Below are 15,964 nucleotides of genomic sequence, written 5' to 3' on the forward strand. Positions count from 1 at the left end.
TGAAAAGGGGGTTTCAGTGGTACTATTATGCTTTTGAGGTGTAGCTTCTCAAAAAAAATCAGTCAATAGTATTGAGCACTTACTACGTGCAGAACACTATACTAAGTGATTGGGAAAATACAGTACAACAGAAGTAGGATAGAATCCATATAATATGTTAGCAGCTCATGAATAATCAAGAATGTAATGCTTTGGAAATGAAAATAGTGCAAGTGTTTTGAAACCTTTTTACAGGGAAATTAACTTGTAAAGTGACTCACCCCTTTGTAGTATATGTGCATTCACAGTTTAGGAGTCAGTGCCTTTTTTCCCCATATATTATGATTTTTAGACTGTGAGCCCACTGTTGGGTAGGGGCGGTCTTTATATGTTGCCAACTTGTACTTCCCAAGCGCTTAGTACAGTGCTCTGCACACAGTAAGCGCTCAATAGATACGATTGATTGATTGATGGTATTTATTAAGCACTTACTATGTGCAGAGCACTGTTCTTTGCTTTTGTAACTTCCGGACAACAGTGAAATCTTTTGGGCATTTGGATTATTTTTAAATACTCCCCCCCGATAATTCTTAAGCACTGTGTGCTAAGCCCTGAGGTAAGTAGAATATAATCAAATCAGGCACAGTCTCTCAACCACATCAGGACTCAGAGTATAAGGGAAGGGGGAAAGTATCATTTTGCAATTAGTACAATATTCTGGACACTGTGGCTGCTCAATAAATAGTGTTTAATTTAAAGCTGAGCATATTAGAGATTAGCAATGAATCAGTCAATATTCATTCAGTCGTATTTGAGTGCTCAGTACATAAGCTACTTTGCTACATGTTCCCATGGTTGTCATGAGTTTTTTTTTTTATTTGCCTGTCACAAATTGTAAACTTCATAAAGCATGAATTTTACCTTCCAAGCATGGTGATGATGATGATGATGGTATGTGGTAAGTGCTTACTATGTGCCAAGCACTCTTCTAAGCACTGGGGGAGATACAAGGTAATGAGATTATTCCACATGGGGCTCACAGTTTTCATCCCCATTGTACAGATGAGGTCACTGAGGCACAGAGAAGTTAGATGGCTTGCCCTAGGACACACAGCAGACAAGTGGCGGAGCCAGGATTAGAACCCACATCCTCTGACTCCCGACTCGGTGCTCTTTCCACTAAGCCACGCTGCTTCCTAAAACTTAACATAGTTTGGGCTGGTAATTAAGAATAGGACAGTCAGAGTCTCAAAGTCAAATCGTTATTGTTGGGCCTCAGTGAAGACTCCTAATTCATTAAAGTCCTATTTAAAATACATTTTTAGGGTTAATAATAATAATAATGGCATTTATTAGTCGCTTACTACGTGCAAAGCACTGTTCTAAGCGCTGGGGAGGTTAGCAGGTGATCAGGTTGTCCCACGTGGGGCTCACAGTCTTTAATCCCCATTTTCCAGATGAGGGAACAGAGGCCTAGAGAAGTGAAGTGACTTGCCCAAAATCACACAGCTGACAGTTGGCGGAGCCGGGATTTGAACCCATGACCTCGGACTCCAAAGCCTGTACTCTTTCCACTGAGCCACGCTGCTTCTTAATGGAAGACCTACTTCATTTTTGGCATTCTCGAACAGGATCTTCGGACCCTGTTTTTTCAAGAAGACTTTTATCTCTAAATTTAATTTGAAATGTTGAATTTTGTGCATTTATGTGGAAGTACGTTTCGACAAAATTTTAAAAAAGCCTTTTGAAGACTAGAAGTGGTATATTTTAGTCATTGTTTACCCTTATCCATGAGCAGGTTTTTTTGAAGTTTTTTAGCAAGGGGTGAAACGAACGATATTATTTTAGAAGCTGGTTTGCTCATCCAACAACTCAACATCAATTGGGAAATATTTTTGATTTCTTTAACGACAAGCGTTGAATTGCTTGAGAAAAATTTACCTAGTGGGCTAAACGGGATTTTGGGAAAATTAATGGCATCGAAGACAAAGCACAAAGTTATTTTTTCTTTTAACAGAAACGCACGTTGCAGGTGTTCTGTTGCCATTTGACAGTTAGAGAAGGGCTTAGTGGTTTCCTTCATTTTCTTAGGATGGGTCAGTGTGTTTTGAGATGGCCTTCTGGCCTTCTTATTTCCCGATATTGGATTGCAGTGGTCTTTCCACAATTCACGGCTATGCCACGCTGAGTCTGAGTGTCACTCTGCCCTTAAAATGCTTTTATTTTATATTTTTTTGTCCTCCTGGCTTGCCTGGAGGCCCTGTAACTTCACCAGGCTGCAGCTGCTTGGCGAGCCTGCTGTGGCCCATTTTAATCACGTCCCATCTTAAAACTATGTAGGATTGAGCCTTGCTTCAATGCCGCTGAGTTGACGGGGGTTCCAGACCTCATTGTTGGGAATCTTGCCCTTTTTTTTTTTTTGATGGCATTTATTAAGCGCTTACTATGTGCCAAGCACTGTTCTAAGAGCTGGGGAGGTTGCGAGGTGATCAGGTTGTCCCACGGGGGGCTCACAGTCTTCACCCCCATTTTCCAGATGAGGGAACTGAGTCACAGAGAAGTGAAGTGACTTGCCCAAAGTCACACAGCTGACAATTGTGAGAAGACAAGAATTGTGAGAAGACAAGAATTGTGAGAAGACAATTGTGACAAGAGAAGCAGCGTGGCTCAGTGGAAAGAGCACGGGCTTTGGAGTCAGGGGTCATGGGTTCGAATCCTGGCTCCACACCTTGGGCAAGTCACTTACCTTCCCTGAGCCTCAGTTCCCTCATCTGTAAAATGGGGATTAAGACTGTGAGCCCCACGTGGGACAACCTGATCACCTTGTATCCCCCCAGCGCTTAGAACAGTGCTTTGCACATAGTAAGCGCTTAATAAATGCTATCATTATTATAATTGGTGGAACTGGGATTTGAACCCATGACCTCTGACTCCAAAGCCCGTACTCTTTTCCACTGAGCCACACTGCTTCTCAGAGATTGTGAGTTCCTTCTTAGATTGTTAGTCCTGTGTGGGATAGGATGGTCTTTTCTAGTGTTTAGAACGGTGCTTGACAAATAATAAATGCTTAAGGAATACCACAATTATTATTATTATTGATTACACATCCAGGACCCATCACACAGTCCTCTTGTAATAATAATAATAACTCATTCATTCATTCAATCGTATTGAGTGCTTACTGTGTGCAGAGCACTGTAGTAAGCGCTTGGGAAGTACAAGTTGGCAACATATGGAGACGGTCCCTACCCAACAGCGGGCTCACAGTCTAGAAATGATGGCATTTGTTGAGCGCTTACTACGTGCAAAGCACTGTTCTAAGCGCCGGGGAGGCTACAAGGTGATCAGGTTGTCCCTCGGGGGGCTCACCGTCTTCGTCCCCATTTTACAGATGAGGTAACTGAGGCCCAGAGAAGTGAGGTGACTTGCCCAAAGTCACACAGCTGACAATTGGCGGAGCCGGGATTTGAACCCCTGACCACCGACTCCAGAGACTGAGCCACACTGCTTCCACTAGAGCTTGTACTAGAGCTCTTTCAGTTCCGATTTGATCTTGAACCATGTCATGTTCATAAGGTTTAATGGCTTATTTCAGAACGCTCCACTAACGTATAAACACCATCATATCTGGAGCTGGGATTTTATATCCAACTTTAAATTTAATCTAAATTCACCGTGAGACTTTCAGGAGAACATCTCAATGATTGTGCACGATCGAATAGCTGAGAAGCCGTGAAATGGCAAGTGGTTCTTGTAAATTAAAAACTCTTAAGATCTTTTAGGGGGGAAAAAAACTGCAGAGAATAGTTGTCATCTTTGGAAGAAATAGTGTAAATCATGAGATTGTACTTAGCATTCTCTTATTTGACTTCCTTCTCTTGTTCTCTTTCCATTCATCAGTTTGTCATCTTTATTTTATTTTCCATCTTGGATACTGTTCATTTTATTACTTAAACAACAGACTGTGGAGTCCTTCCTGATGCTGTTTTGCTCCACAAATTGGTACTCAGTTTTTTATTTGGAATAGAATTGATAAAATGAGTAGCTTAAGATTGTGTAGCATGCCTTTATGGTGGCTTGTAGCAGTTGGCAAATCACAGTGGAAGTTTTTCCTAAAGCCAAACAAAGCAACCCATCCTAATAATTTGCAATAATTAGGGGAGAAATGATTTGGCTAATAGAAAACTAAGGAGGCAAACTCAAGGTTCAAGCGGGGAACTGGGGGAGGAGGCGTCGAGATTTTTGGGCCAAGATGGTAGATGATGATGATTCCCTATTTGACCCATCTGATTAGGAAAAAAAGTATTTACATTTCCTAGTAAAATAAATAGGAAGTACAAAATCACCTAGGGTTTTATGAAACGCTCTTCGGATGGAAGTACTTGAAATACTTCATCATTCAAATTCATTGTTTCTGTTGAGGTAAATTCTTAAAGAAATTGTGGACTTGAGTTATATATTAAAAGAAGGTGGCAAATGAAAAACGAAGCAGGGTGAAAGTTCACATGGCAATGTGTTTTCCACAGAGAATATGCTACAAAGGGTTTAAATTTAAATTAATGTGTTTTAGAATTATTTTCCATATTTAGCTTTTTATATGCCACCCAAGTTAAACCCTATATCAACATATGTATATATTGACACCCAAATCTACATCACTGGACCTGCTCTCCCTCCCTCCCTTCAGGCTCGTATCTCCTCCTGCCTTCAGGACATCTCCATCTGGATGTCTACTCGCCATCTAAAACTCAATATGTCCAAGACTGAACTCCTTATCTTCCCTGCCAAACCCTGCCCTCTCCCTGACTTTCCCGTCACTGTAGGCGGCACTACCATCCTTCCCGTCTCCCAAGCCCGCAACCTTGGTGTCATCCTCGACTCCACTGTCTCGTTCACCCCTCACATCCAATCCGTCACCAAAACCTGCCAGTCTCATCCCCGCAACATCGCCAAGATCCGCCCTTTCGTATCCATCCAAACCACTACCTTGGTGGCTTAATCTCTCATCCTATCCCGACTGGATTACTATGTCTGCCTCCTTTCTGATCTCCCATCCTCCTGTCTCTCCCCGCTTCAATCCATACTTCACCCTGCTGCCCAGATCATCTTTGTTCAGAAACGCTCTGGGCATGTTACTCCCCTCCTCAAAAATCTCTGGTGGCTACCAATCAATCTGCGCATCAGGCAAAAACTCCTCACCCTGGGCTTCAAGGCTGTCCATCCCCTCGCCCCCTCCTACCTCACCTCCCTTCTTTCCTTCTCCAGCCCAGCCTGCACCCTCTGCTCCTCTGCCTCTAATTTCCTCACTGTGCCTCGTTCTCGCCCATCCCACCGTCGACCCCCGGCCCACGTCCTCCCCCTGGCCTGGAATGCCCCCAATCCCTCTGCCCATCCGCCAAGCTATCTCTCTTCCTCCCTTCAAAGCCCTACTGAGAGCTCACCTCCTCCAGGAGGGCTTCCCACACTGACCCCCCTTTTTCTTCTCCTCCTCCCCATCCCCCATCCTACCTCCTTCCCCTCCCCACAGTACTTGTATATATATTTGTACAGATTTATTACTCTATTTTACTTGTACATATTTACTATTCTATTTATTTTGTTAATCATCATCATCATCAATCGTATTTATTGAGCGCTTACTATGTGCAGAGCACTGTACTAAGCGCTTGGGAAGTACAAATTGGCAACATATAGAGACAGTCCCTACCCAACAGTGGGCTCACAGTGATGTGCTAGAGCTTTAATTCTATTTGTTCTGATGATTTTGACACCTGTCTACATGTTTAGTTTTGTTGTCTGTCTCCCCCTTCTAGACTATGAGCCCATTGTTGGGTAGGGACCGTCTCTATATGTTGCCGACTTGTACTTCCCAAGCGCTTAGTACAGTGCTCTGCACTCAGTAAGCGCTCAATAAATACAATTGAATGGATGAATGAATATATTTAACAATAGACTATTTGAGTGTAGATAAAACTAAACAAATACTAACCAAGAACAGTATGTTGCCGCTTCAAGTTCCCACCGTGGTTCATTGCACATAATTTTAAAAATATTCCTTTCTCCATGTACTTTTAGTTTTTTAACATTTTTCATTAGTGCTTTCCCCTCAAGCGTTTTATGTTTGTTGCCGTGAGTCATTTTTATGCTTCAGTTGGTGATTTTTCAGAGTGTGACTCTCTTTTAAGAGCTTAAACTTTACACCCTCAAATCTGCTATAACATTAGGGCTAGAAGGCTCTTTAGAAATAATTTGGGAATTGTTTTCCAACAACGTGAGCCTGCTGGCTGCAGTGTGTCAGGGTGTTCATAGAAACTGTTTTAGTATCCATGCACTTAGTATTGAGCAGGTGAGTTGTACTACAGCATTAATTTTCTGTAATGAAAGATTTTGTAAGAATGCAACTTCCCTCTGATAGAACTAGATCTGTTACTTAAGAAAAATCAGGTCACACGTTGTCATGTTACTAGACATTTATTTGAATCTCCAAAAAAGGTATCCATTGCAAATACTATTAGAATACAATTCCTTTGATTAGGTGAAATAGCCAGTCATCCAGAATGTGTGCTTAAAAAGGACAAGTAGCTGTGATTAAAGTTCTGATTTCAGTCTCGAGAGTACATAGGTAATTTTAGAAGCCATGACAGAGAAGGGATAAATATAGTATAGTATAATTTAGGGAGACTAAATCAAGATATAAACCCAATTTAATGTGTGATCCTGTTATCTTTTTCTACAAAAAGGAAATTGTGGAGAATGCCGTTCAGGCCTAATAAGTGACTACACTGGGAGGTGCTATCGCTAATGAAGACAGTGAAAACAGGATCCTAGTATGTCCTGGAAATAAATTGTCAATCAAAGAGTAAATCGTGTTTATTTCCTAATCAAAAGGATACCTTGGAGGGGTATTTTTTTTGTATTCCTTTTTTTCCCTAGAGTATTTTCACATCAGTGCTATGATTTTGTCCCCTTAAACATGCCTGGGAGGCAAGGAAAGGTAGGTATTATTTTCTCCATTTTACATGGGGAAACCAAGCGCTCAATAAATACAATTATGTCTTTTTATGTAGTCTTGGTTGTAGGCTTGGTTTATGTAGTCTTATGTGGAATTTACGCACACGTACTCCCTTCCCCACCCCAATCATGTTTTTTTGGCCTTTTCTGTACCGTCTCCATCTTTACCTTCTTCTTAAGAGGTGACAACCAGGACGTCACTCAGTGTTCCAGGAGTAGGTGTTATCTTAGTTTTGATAAAGTGGTAAAGCGAGGCCTTTGGTCTTATTTCCGTACCCTTCCTCCTGATGTCCGTAAGTAATGACAGCGCTTTTTAGCGTAATGAAAATATTGGAAGGGGTCAGCCACCCAGGTTCTCAAAATGCTTCAGTTACAACAAGAAAGCTCTTAACATACTTATAAGAAGTAAGAAGCCGCAATTACACTCCACTTAGTAACATCTGATGTCAGTTTACCAGGTGGGTGTTACTAATGCCAGGTAGTTTCAGTATTTAGAACTAATCCCACTTGATCAAAGAGGATCGTGTCAAGTGAAAAAAATCATAATATCTTTTGAATAAATTCAAGGAAACCAGTTACACATGGGGTGTGAATTCTGCATCTTGGGGCAGAGGCATTCTTGGGAATTAATGGTGATCGGGCAGCAGATGTAAACTTCAGTGACTTGGATAAAATGTATGTTCCACTGAATTCTTTGAACCCACCTGAAGTCTTGCTGTTAAAAGGAAAAATTGATTATTTAAAAACACTCAGGTGGAAAGGACTTCTCTAAGATTTTTTCAGAGTGTCTGTACTAAAATCAAAACGTTGCCTTCACTCTTAGGTTCAGTGAAACCCTATTTATTTTAAAGATCCCAAACGCATCACAAACCAGTGATAGTGTTTTGTCTTTTTAAACATCTAAATGCAAACAAACTAGGAATTTTGAATGGGTAAGTGAACAGAGGTTTCTCTTTAAGGACAACTCTGCCTTTCTCTATTTTGAGTACAAGTATACAAGGGAGAAGCAGCGTGGCTCAGTGGAAAGAGCCCGGGCTTTGGAGTCAGAGGTCATGGGTTCAAATTCCGGCTCTGCCAATTGTCAGCTGTGTGACTTTGGGCAAGTCGCTTCACTTCTCTGGGCCTCAGTTACCTCATCTGTAAAATGGGAATTAAGACTGTGAGCCCCCCATGAGACAACCTGATCACCTTGTAACCCCCCCAGCGCTTAGAACAGCGCTTTGCACATAGTAAGCACTTAATAAATGCCATTATTATTATTATTATTATTATTGTTAAGTCACTTAACTTCTCTGAGCCTCAGTTATCTCATCTGTAAAATGGGGATTAAGACTGTGAGCCCCCCGTGGGACAACCTGATCACCTTGTAACCTCCCCAGTGCTTGGAACAAAGCTTTGCACATAGTAAGCGCTTAATAAATGCCATTATTAATATTATTATTTTCAGAATGTTTGTAGACTCACTTTTTCTTCTTCCCATTCAGAAAATCAGAGCAGTAGCTGCAACGTGAGATGTTCATACCAAGCCTTCATTTTGATAGTAACTGAAGAACTTCCCTTTTGATCTAAAAGATGGATGTGAGGTACTTTTCCTTTTCAAAAAAAATAATTCTTTTAATGTAGCTATTTCAGAAACAGTAAAGCTTCCCCTACCCAACTGCGGGGCTTTGATTCCGTAAGGTACTCAGGTTGGCGAATCCACGCTTGGTTAAAACCAAAGATTGGTAGAATAAGGAGGGTTAAGGAACTTCACAACGCCATCCACTTTGTGGGAAAATTCAAGAATGTTTGTGACGGCACATTAATGGGCACCTAAAGGCAGCTACAGTATGTGAAACTCATTTATTCTTTGGTCAGTTTCTGTGTAATTTGAAAAGCGTTGTAACTAACAATAACTGGACTGTTATTGGACAGCGCTTGCAACACAGACTACTGCTGTAGTACCATTCAGTCAATCATTTATGGAGCATTTACTGTGTGCAGAGCACTGTACTAAGGGCTTGAAAGAGTATATAAAATGCTGTAAAACAATGCAAGGGCTGTGGATAATGACCGACATTCTAGCCTGCTTAAAAGGACAAGATGCCTCTATGTGCGGCCGTAGAAAATCGATAGTATTTACCGAGCACTGGATTAAGTGCTTGGCAAGGACAGTAGACTCGGTTGACCTGATCTCTGCCGATAAGGAGCTTACAATCTAGGGGAAAACGGACTATATAGGACTGTATAATAGTAAGTAGTATATATTATATAGTAGTAAGACCACAGATTTCCAACTGGTGTTGGAAAATCCATGGTTGTGAGGAAAACCAAAACTCGGTAGTATGTCTGTTTGGTACAGTGCACTGTACCAAACCCTTCCTTCCTTCCTTCAATCGTATTTATTGAGCGCTTACTGTGTGCAGAGCACTGTACTAAGCGCTTGGGAGGTACAAAGCACAAGTCGGCAACGGAGAGAGAGAGAGGGCCATTCATTCATTCCTTCAATCGTATTTATTGAGCGCTTACTGTGTGCAGAGCACTGTACTAAGAGCTTGGGAAGGACAAAGTACAAGTCGGCAATGGAGAGAGATGGTCATTCATTCATTCCTTCAACCGTATTGAGCACTTACTGTGTGCAGAGCACTGTACTAAGTGCTTGGGGAGTACAAAACACAAGTCGGCAACGGAGAGAGAGAGAGAGACGGTCATTCATTCATTCCTTCAATCGTATTGAGCGCTTACTGTGTGCAGAGCACTGTACTAAGTGCTTGGGGAGTACAAAGCACAAGTCGGCAACGGAGAGAGAGAGAGAGACGGTCATTCATTCATTCCTTCAATCGTATTTATTGAGCGGTCACTGTGTGCAGAGCACTGCCTTGGGAGAGCCCAATAGAAGTAGAGGTCACCTTCCCTGTCCTCAAGGATCTTACTGTCTATTGGCCAGACAGTCCGACAAAAATTTATTTACATTTGGGAGATAATGAGATATAGTAGGGTTTAACAAGAGAAAGATGGATAAGTGAATAAATATGTGTTTAAGTGGACTTGAATCAATTTGTGTGGAAGTGGTAGTTGGGAGAATGTGACCAGGAGAATGTGGGATTTCAGGAGAGCCTTAAAGGTGGAAAAGTGGTGGGGCCGACAGAGGGAAGGAGTTCTAGATACAGTGGATTATATAAGCAAGAGCCAGGAGGTGGGAAAGGTGAGAGCGAGGGACAGCGATAAGGTTTTCTTGGTTAGAAAATAGTTTGGCAAGTTGTGGGTTCAGAGGGCAGTTAAAGGAGAGTCCTGGTGCAGGGCCCAGAAGTCAACTGAGTCGTGGCGTGATATAAATGGAAATGGGTAGCCATTGGAGGGTTTTTGAGGAGAAATTGATGTTGAGAAGGACTTGCAAAACCGTAGTCTCTTGGAACTGGTTGGCCCAAGGCCCTTTTAGGCCAGAGATGAGATTTAATTTAAAGGAAAAAAAGAAACCAAAATGTGTCCTCACAGAGGGTTGAAAAGCAGCGTGGCTTTGTGGGAAGACTGCAGGCCAGGAGTCAGAGGACCCTGGGATAATAGTAATAATAATAACGGCATTTGTTAAGCACTTACTATGTGCAAAGCACTGTTCTAAGCACTGGCGGGGGGGGATACAAGGTGATCAGGGGATCTAATCCCAGCTCGGCTGTGTGACCTTGGGCAAGTCACTTCACTTCTCTGGGCCCGTTACCTCATCTGGAAAATGGGGCTTAATACTGTGAACCCCGTGTGGGACGTGGACTTTGTCCAACCCGACTAGCTTGTATCTACCGCAGTGTTTAGAACAGTGCCTGGCACATAGAAAGCACCTAACAGACGCAATTTAAAAAATTTGGTGATAATTCTTTTAGCGTTTATTTTAGCGTTTATCTGAGGACATTTTGGGTATTTTGACACATAGAATTATCATCATTGTAGGATGCAGACATTGTAGAGGACGTTTTGGGTATTTTGACACACAGAATTATCATCATTGTAGAATGCAAACCATTCAGCCACTTGGGACTTAAACTGGTGAGGAAGCAAGGTTTCGATTAATGTGCAGAAAGTTTCAGCTGGCCAGGATTGCCATCTAAGTGTTCAGCGACCCTCAGAAGAAAGAGCGGGAATTGTTCTTTCAAGATACGGTACCTTTTAATGGAAAATGTTCTTGGCTTAAATCTTTTTTACCTTTTGAATAATTAGCGTGCTTGCGTGCCGTAGTTGAGGGCTAAATGCAAGTGCTTCACCATTTTGCTGAGAGAAAGGAACCGGGACCTCAAATGTTTTCCTCCCATGCAGTTCTGGTTTCGGCTGGAGTGGAAGTGAGGAGGGGATGGAGCTGTGGGAAGTGTCCAGTCGGATGCCGATGGAGAATGGAAATGTTGCCCATCCGACTGCTCCCTGTTTGCTCCTGTGAAACCTGTTGCCAGCAGGGAGGAACAATGTAAAGGAGTCCATTTATAGACTATCTAGAGGAGAAGTATTTTGTTTTTGAGGAGCATTAGGGAAACCATATCTCCTTAAGAACAGAAACACGTGTTAGGCTGATCGGATTGAGGATTTTAGATTGATAAATCATAAATAACTGTCATGGTTACGGAATGGGGCTGACGTGTTTGTTCCTTTGTGTGACCTGAATTTAACAGCACATCTTCTGTTTCAGGTCTCAGCACAAAATGAACATAATTAGGGAAAATAAAGACTTGGCTTGTTTCTACACAACGAAACATTCGTGGAGGGGAAAGTGAGTATACTGTCTTCTCTCTTTGATTCCCATAAAGGGATAACTTAAATTGTTATTCTGGTACTGCTCAATCAATGGTGTGAAATAGACTGTAGTAACATGGTGTAGGAAACTTCTTTTAGCCTTTTTCCTTTACCAGAAACCTACATGAAACATGCCACATGTTGCTCTGACTTTGGGCTCATGAGGTTTTTGGTGGGGAGGAGGAAATTAAAAAAAAAACACAACCATTAACAAGTGTCACACTGTCTCTAATGTAAGTGGTTAAAAGAAAAGGCTAACATTCAGTCAGTGGTATTTATTGAGCTGCCGGTATGTGAAGCAGTGTACCCAGGTGCTTGAACATTAGAGAAGCAGCGTGGCTCAATGAAAAGAGCCTGGGCTTTGGAGTCAGAGGTCATGAGTTCAAATCCTGGCTCCGCCAATTGTCAGCTGTGTGACTTTGGGCAAGTCACATAACTTCTCTGGTCTCAGTTATCTGTAAAATGGGGATTAAGACTGTGAGCTCCCCATGGGACAACCTGATCACCTTGTAACCTCCCCAGCATTTAGAACAGTGCTTTGTACATAGGAAGCGCTTAATAAATGCCATCATTAATTAATTAACATTCCCAGAACCGCACACCAGTTACAGAGGTGGACAAACCACATAACCATCCACAGCCGCCCTGCCCCTGAGGCTCTGTCCCCATCTCTCTTCCTCTTTTTCTTCACCTCAGTGACCCAGGGAGTGTGGATGTTCGGCAATTCTGGGCAAGTCTGCATTTTGCCCTTGATCCTTCTTGGCTACCACCCTATAGAGTCGTGATGAGACTGAGCCCCCTTTTTCCTCTCCTCCTCCCCATCTCCTTCCTACCTCCTTCCCCTTCCCACAGCACCTGTATATATGTTTGTACAGATTTATTACTATATTTATTTTACTTATACATATTTACTATTTATTTTGTTAATGATGTGCCTCTAGCTTTATTTTTGTTTATTCTGATGACTTGACACCTGTCCACATGTTTTGTTTTGTTCTCTGTCTCCCCCTTCTATACTGGGAGCCCGTTGTTGGGTTGGGACCGTCTCTATATGTTGCCAACTTGTACTTCCCAAGCGCTTAGTACAGTGCTCTGTACACAGTAAGCGCTCAATAAATACGATTGAATGAATGAATTCATGCCCATTGAAGTCTTAGAAGCCTGTCATTAATGCCACCTTAGACACATGTGCTGTAACTAGAAAATGTATTCATATCTGAATACTGAATGATCGGTGTCTACGCACACTGATATGATAGAGGCTTCTGAGTGCTTACTGTGTGGAGAGCACTGTACTAAGCGCTTGGGAAGTACAAGTTGGCAACATAATATGTTAGAGAAAATATTTAACATGGTATCTTCAGTAAATCTGTTTGAAAAAAGCTGGAGTAGTATACCTTCTCCTCAAACTTTCCACCTTCTCCATGGTATTTTATGTGAAGGCATATTAAGTGGGAAGAAGCAGATAGTTGTCTTTTTTTTTTTTTAAAAAAAGGGGACCTTCCCAGCATATATTCAAGTGAAAGAACTGCAGTCGAGTCTTACTTATCGCAATCTTGACACTGCATTCCTTATCAACTTGTTCCACATCTTTTCCTCCCCACCGCCTCTGAATTTTTTTCCTTTTCCATTTAAACGTACCTTTCCAGAGTTTCATATTATGTCAGCTCACTTAGTGCCCGAAGTTTGAGTAGATGTGTTTTGAATATATTCTTTGGTTGTGTATTGCTCTAATTATCTCCCTATCCCAACATAGATGTGTTCATTGACTTTATTCTGCCAATGGAGTTTGCTGAGTGAGGCAAGAAACACACCCATTTGCTAATCATATACTGCTGTTGATTTCATGATTAATTACTCCTGTTGAGATAGTTGGAATTTCTGGAGCAGTGTTTTAGCATTTCTCAGCTGACAAGACATTTGGAGAAGTTTGAGTAGTACTTCTGCCTTTTGTTGGGAAAAGGGAGGTATGATCATGTGTAGAACCTCAGAGCATTTGCCACCGTTCCCCTTCCAATAAGCTTTTGTATAAGTTATCTTATAAATCCTACTTTGCTCGAAAGCATCTGTAGGAGCATATATAAAAATATTTAAATTCCTGATTAGCATCAGTAATGATAAATGGTCTAAAGTAAGCATATAGGTCATTGTATATTGTCCGTTTGAAGGAGGCCAGCTCATTGAGAAAAGCCTTAGGTTCTGTTAATCCATGGTAGGTCAGAAAAATCCAGAGCTGAATGCCTTACTTGGAAATAGTTTATCCTACCTTCAGTTTTCCAAAATGGAAACCTTGAGGTGACAGGAGAGCACAGGAGAGCAATCTTAGTCATCGTGAAGAGGTATAGAAAGACTATTATTTCGTTCAGGAAGCCAGGGCCCAAAACACATAGGATTTTGTAGACTGCAGTCAGCGCTTGCCTTACTTGGAAACAGTTTATCCTACCTTCAGTTTTCCGAAATGGAAACCTTGAGGTGACAGGAGAGCAATCTTAGTCATCGTGAAGAGGTATAGAAAGACTATTTTTTCGTTCAGGAAGCCAGGGCCCAAAGCACATAGGATTTTGTAGACTGCCGTCAGCACTTGCCTTACTTGGAAATAGTTTATCCTACCTTCAGTTTTCCAAAATGGAAACCTTGAGGTGACAGGAGAGCACAGGAGAGCAATCTTAGTCATCGTGAAGCGGTATAGAAAGACTATTTTTTCGTTCAGGAAGCCAGGGCCCGAAACACATTGGATTTTGTAGACTGCAGTCAGCACTTGCCTTACTTGGAAATAGTTTATCCTACCTTCAGTTTTCCAAAATGGAAACCTTGAGGTGACAGGAGAGCACAGGAGAGCAATCTTAATCATCGTGAAGAGGTATAGAAAGACTATTATTTCGTTCAGGAAGCCAGGGCCCAAAACACATAGGATTTTGTAGACTGCAGTCGGCACTCTAAATTGTATTTGGAAGCAAAGTGGTGGTTATTAGCCACAGAGTGAAAGAGCAGGCTCCTACTGGGAGCATTCCAGAAATCCAGCCTGGCCACCGAGGCCAGGTTTAAGTAGCCCAGTCAGCTCCCAGTATACCTGGAGGGCCCAGGGCCGACGACTGCAAGGGAGTCGAACCAAGCCAGAAGTGGCTGGAAATTCACTTTGGCAGATGCCCAGGAGCTACCCATGGCCTTCTGGGCCCGTAGGGCAACTATTGATGCCTACGAAATCCCTGTCGGGGCATATTGGGCCCCTTGAGGTTTGTCCCAGCCCACTTCCAGGTTGGTGGCACGCCTGCTGCCGTGGCTTGCTACCAGATTTCTAGTCCATGCAGGTTCTGAGAAGCAGCGTGGCTCAGTGGAAAGAGCCCGGGCTTTGGAGTCAGAGGTCATGGGTTCAAATCCCAGCTCTGCCAATTGTCAGCTGTGTGACTTTGGGCAAGTCCCCCTCCCCCCTGCCTTACATCCTTCCCCTCCCCACAGCACCTGTATATATGTGAGCCCACTGTTGGGTAGGGACCGTCTCTATATGTTGCCAACTTGTACTTCTCAAGTGCTTAATACAGTGCTTTGCACACAGCGCTCAATAAATACAATTAATTGATATGTATATATGTTTGTACGGATTTATTACTCTATTTTATTTGTACATGTTTATTCTATTTATTTTATTTTGTTAATATGTTTTGTTTTGTTCTCTTTCTCCCCCTTCTAGACTGTGAGCCCGCTGTTGGATAGGGACTGTCCCTACATGTTGCCAACTTGTACTTCCCAAGTGCTTAGTACAGTGCTCTGCACACAGTAAGCAATAAATACAATTGAATGAATGAATGAATGAAGTCCCTTCTCTGTGCCTGTTACCTCATCTGTAAAATGGGAATTAAGACTGTGAGCCCCCCGTGGGACAACCTGATCACCTTGTAACCTCCCCAGTGCTTAGAACAGTGCTTTACACACAGTAAACGCTTAATAAATGCCATTATCATTATTATTATTATTATTATTATTATTATTATTCTGTCATGTGCATAGTGGTTAGAGTGTCCAAATTATCAGCAACAGTCAGTGGTTGGCAAGATCCTGGATTCTGTTTAGCTCTGTTAAATATTTTGGTCCTCTTCTAGAAATGAGACTAGTTCAGAGTTAAATTCATCTGTTCTAAAGCTGTGAAGTTAACTGATAAAGCTTCAGGGTCGGTGGAGTGGTATTCGGTCAATCTTTGGTGTATTACGAAGAGGAAGCTCCTAGT

The 15,964-nt window shown here is 42.1% G+C and overlaps 1 protein-coding gene across 1 annotated transcript in view; it reads left to right on the forward strand.

The window, feature by feature from the left end:
* The first annotated feature begins 8,496 nt into the window (after positions 1 to 8,496).
* DNAJC13 (DnaJ heat shock protein family (Hsp40) member C13) overlaps positions 8,497 to 15,964 on the forward strand; it is a 102,608-nt gene continuing 95,140 nt past the window's right edge. The window contains exons 1-2 of the mRNA XM_038769647.1: positions 8,497 to 8,573; positions 11,639 to 11,719. Coding sequence (XP_038625575.1) covers positions 8,563 to 8,573; positions 11,639 to 11,719 — 92 coding nt within the window. The 5' untranslated portion in view covers positions 8,497 to 8,562. The remainder of the gene's footprint in view (positions 8,574 to 11,638; positions 11,720 to 15,964) is intronic.

This window comes from Tachyglossus aculeatus, chromosome 2 (genome assembly GCF_015852505.1).
Source record: "Tachyglossus aculeatus isolate mTacAcu1 chromosome 2, mTacAcu1.pri, whole genome shotgun sequence".
Classification (NCBI taxonomy): Eukaryota; Metazoa; Chordata; class Mammalia; order Monotremata; family Tachyglossidae; genus Tachyglossus; species Tachyglossus aculeatus.